Raw genomic sequence first — 3,838 nt, 5'->3', positions numbered from 1 at the left:
CCCAAACGAATGACATGTTTATGGATAGATCTAGTCCGATTCACATTTAGATAAAGTCGGCCCCTTCCGACTTTACTCTTTCCTTACTGGTTTTAATTATATTAAACATGAATCTCGAAATATTTACCTAAAACCCCATAATGTAAAAATGATCAAGTCCCCATATAACGGTAACTCCCAAATGTTGTAACTAAACATCGTAACATTGACAGTGTAGTTAAAGAAAATTTGATTTTAGGTCTACTCTTGCTGAGGAAACAAATACAAGTCAACTTCACAAACATACTGCTTTGTCTTGCCCTACTCTAAACACAAAATGTAATTTTTTTCAAAGACAAAGATTAGATTATTTCGTATATGCGTAAAAGCTAGAAAGCGGTAACATTCCTAATTTGAATACCCATACCCATATAAAATCTACTGCATTCACGATATAGTCTGTATTTAACAATGTCCACTACATTCTTTACTGTTGTTGCTTTAACGCTATTCGTAATTACACTCTGGATACACTTAAAGCAGAAACCAAGACGTGATGCAGTTAAAAACATAAATGGACCCATCAATATACCCCTATTGGGGGCCTTACATCTATCCTATGATCTAACGCCACAAAGTAAGTGGACACTATACTTTTAGGAAATTATTTACTTTTTTTTTGTTTTTTTTTTAGATATTTTTATAAAGTCTATGGAATTGGGCCTGAAATATGGCATGGTAATTAAAGTCTGGGCTCTCAATCGTTTGATTATAGTCAGTGCCGATGCCGAATTAAATGAACAAATTTTAACCAGTTCAACTCACATCACAAAACATCAATTGTATGGGGTACTCCATGAATGGTTGGGTAATGGTCTACTCACCAGTGATGGTCGTAAATGGCATAGCCGACGTCGTATTATTACACCAGCATTTCATTTTAAAATTTTGGAAGAATTTATAGAAATTTTCAATCGGCATTCGAAAACGTTGGTAAATTGTTTGGCCGCAAAGGCCGATGGTAATTCGGCATTTGATGTTTATCCGTTTGTATGTGCCCATACATTGGATATTATTGCCGAGACGGCAATGGGTACGAAGGTGAATGCTCAGACGAATGAGGCTGGTGCAAGACAATATACAAATGCCGTTTTGGAGTGAGTAAGCGAATATTAATATCCACATCATGTTTCTCTACAAAAAAATTGGTTTTCTACAAAAAAAACTGGTTGGTTTTCTATAGGAAAACTTTGTCCTGATATGGTTTTCTATAGCAAACCTTTTCCTACGGGGTGTTATCCGTATATGGTTTTCTATAGGAAAACATTACCGGATATGGTTTTCTATAGGAAAACTTTATCCGGATATGGTTTTCTATAGGAAAACTTTATTCGGATATGGTTTTCTATAGGAAAACTTTATGCGGATATGGTATTTTATAGGTAAACTTTATGCGGATATGGTTTTCTATAGGAAAACTTTATGCGGATATGTTTTTCTATAGGAAAACTTTATCCGGATATGGTTTTCTATAGGATAACTTTATCCGGATATGGTTTTTCTATAGGACAACTTTATCCGGATATGGTTTTCTATAGGAAAACTTTATGCGGATATGGTATTCTATAGGAAAACTTTATGCGGATATGTTTTTCTATAGGAAAATTTTATCCGGATATGGTTTTCTATAGGAAAACTTTATCCGGATATGGTTTTTCTATAGGAAAGCTTTATCCGGATATGGTTTTCTATAGGAAAGCTTTATCTGGAAATGGTTTGCCATAGGAAAACTTTATCTGGAAATGGTTTTCCATAGGAAAACTTTATCCGGGTATTTTTTTTAGGGGAAAAATTATATGGATGCAGGTTTTATTGGAAAACTTCATACAAATACGGCTTTCTTTAGGAAAACATTGTCTAAATATGATATTTTCTATAGAATACCTTTATACGGATAATGTTCTTTATGAGAAAACTTTATGCTGATAAGGATCTAAATAATTAAACTTAATCCGTATATGGTTTTTTCAAGGTTTCCTATATATAAACTATATCTGGATATGGTTTTCTATAGAAAAAATCTATCCGCATGTGGTTTTCTATGGGAAAATTTTATTCGGAAAAGGCTATCTGTGGAAAACTGGTATCCGAATATGACTTTCCTATAAGAGGTCATTATCCAGACATGGCTTTCAATACTAATTATATGTAAACGTTTAATCGATAAAAGTTTTCCGCGGACAAAGTTATAGATTCAAATTTTATGTAGGAAACTGTGTATGCGGAAAAGTTTTCTATAGGAAAACATTATCGAAATATTGCTTTTCTATAAAATGTAGTCCGAATAGGAACATTTTAAACCATGATTGACGTTTTCTAGAGGAATCATCTATCCGCATTTTGTATCTTAATAAAATTTGCTATAGGGAAGCATTTATTCGGATCATGTTTTCTTTATAAAATCTGTCGAGATAATCAACCATATCCAATTTTCAGTTGAAAAGTTTTATACGGCTAGTTTGCTTCTTTCCGAGGATTATATTTTTGAATATGTTCTATTCGAAACATTTATTCGCTATTTTTTTTACAGAATGACAAAAACGGTGGCATGGCGCTTTCTACGCATCCACTTGCACAGCGATCTGATTTTTTCAATACTACATCCCTACAAAAAATTACGTTCCGTAAAGAATTTAAAGATTATGCATGATTTTACGCATAACGTCATCAAGAAAAGGAGAGCTGCTTTGGAAGCCTCACTGAATGGGCAAAGTTCCAATGCCGAAGAAAATAGCGAAGATATTGGCAGCAAAAAAAGAATGGCTCTATTGGATGTATTACTGCAGTCAACAATCGATGGCGAACCTCTGACCAATGACGACATTCGTGAAGAAGTGGATACGTTTATGTTTGAGGGTCATGATACTACGGCCACATCTCTGGCATGTACCCTCTATATTTTGGCACGTCATCCCCAGGTGCAGGATAAACTGCTGGCCGAAATAAATAACGTTTATGGTGAGGATTTTTCAAAACCCCTAACAATGATGAGTCTAAATGAATTGAAATATATGGAATGTGTACTTAAGGAATCTCTGCGTAAATTTCCACCTGTTCCGTTAATTGCTCGCAAAATTAAAGAAGATTTTAAGTACAGTAAGTAACTCCAGTGAAAAAGTATCCAAAACACCTAATATAAAATTTCCTATCTGCATGTAGAACATTCAACACTGGGCAATGGCATCATACCTGCCGGTACGGAATTCATTATTGCTGTCTTTGGCATGTGTTACGATTATAATGTATTTGATAATGCGCTTGATTTCATACCCGAACGTCATGAAAATTCCAATTTAAAAAATCATTTCCAATTTATACCATTCAGTGCTGGACCACGTAATTGTATTGGTCAAAAATTTGCCATGTATGAAATGAAAGTAACTCTGCTACATATAATACGTTCATATGAACTGTTGCCGATGGGAAAAGAATTTGCTCCCGAAATGGGAATTGTACTACGTTCGACAACGGGTATGCAGTTGGGTCTGAGGAAAAGGAAATAATTAATAAAATACTTGGAATAAATTATGACATAATAGAGAATAATATTATTGTTCGTATTTTATATTGAAGGTTTGTTCAAATAGATTCGAGCATTTTGTGCTGTGTTATTTTGGTTATTTTTTTAAGAATTGGGTGGGAAAGAAAATTGCCTTTATAATATTCACATTCTACTGCCTCCCTGTTTTTATAACCTCCACCAAACTGTGGTACAGGGTATTATGTCTTTGTGCATATGTTTGTAACAGGCAAAAGGAAACGAGATAGACACATGGTTCCTTTTGAGAATATGCATAGA

At 34.1% G+C, this 3,838-nt stretch overlaps 1 protein-coding gene across 1 annotated transcript; it reads left to right on the top strand.

Annotated features, from left to right (window-relative positions):
- The first annotated feature begins 450 nt into the window (after positions 1 to 450).
- Positions 451 to 3,542, top strand: LOC133335865 (cytochrome P450 4d8-like). Its single transcript, XM_061544156.1, has 4 exons — positions 451 to 616; positions 674 to 1,136; positions 2,570 to 3,135; positions 3,199 to 3,542. Exons 1-4 carry the CDS (start codon positions 451 to 453, stop codon positions 3,540 to 3,542), a joined length of 1,539 nt encoding a protein of 512 aa, XP_061400140.1.
- The last annotated feature ends 296 nt before the right edge of the window (positions 3,543 to 3,838 follow it).

This window comes from Musca vetustissima, unplaced genomic scaffold (assembly GCF_032173495.1).
Source record: "Musca vetustissima isolate MV318-11 ecotype Yass unplaced genomic scaffold, APGP_CSIRO_Mvet_v1 utg15565, whole genome shotgun sequence".
Taxonomy (NCBI): domain Eukaryota; kingdom Metazoa; phylum Arthropoda; class Insecta; order Diptera; family Muscidae; genus Musca; species Musca vetustissima.
Note: the sequence above shows the minus strand (reverse complement) of the source record. Positions and strands in the feature narration are given on the sequence as shown.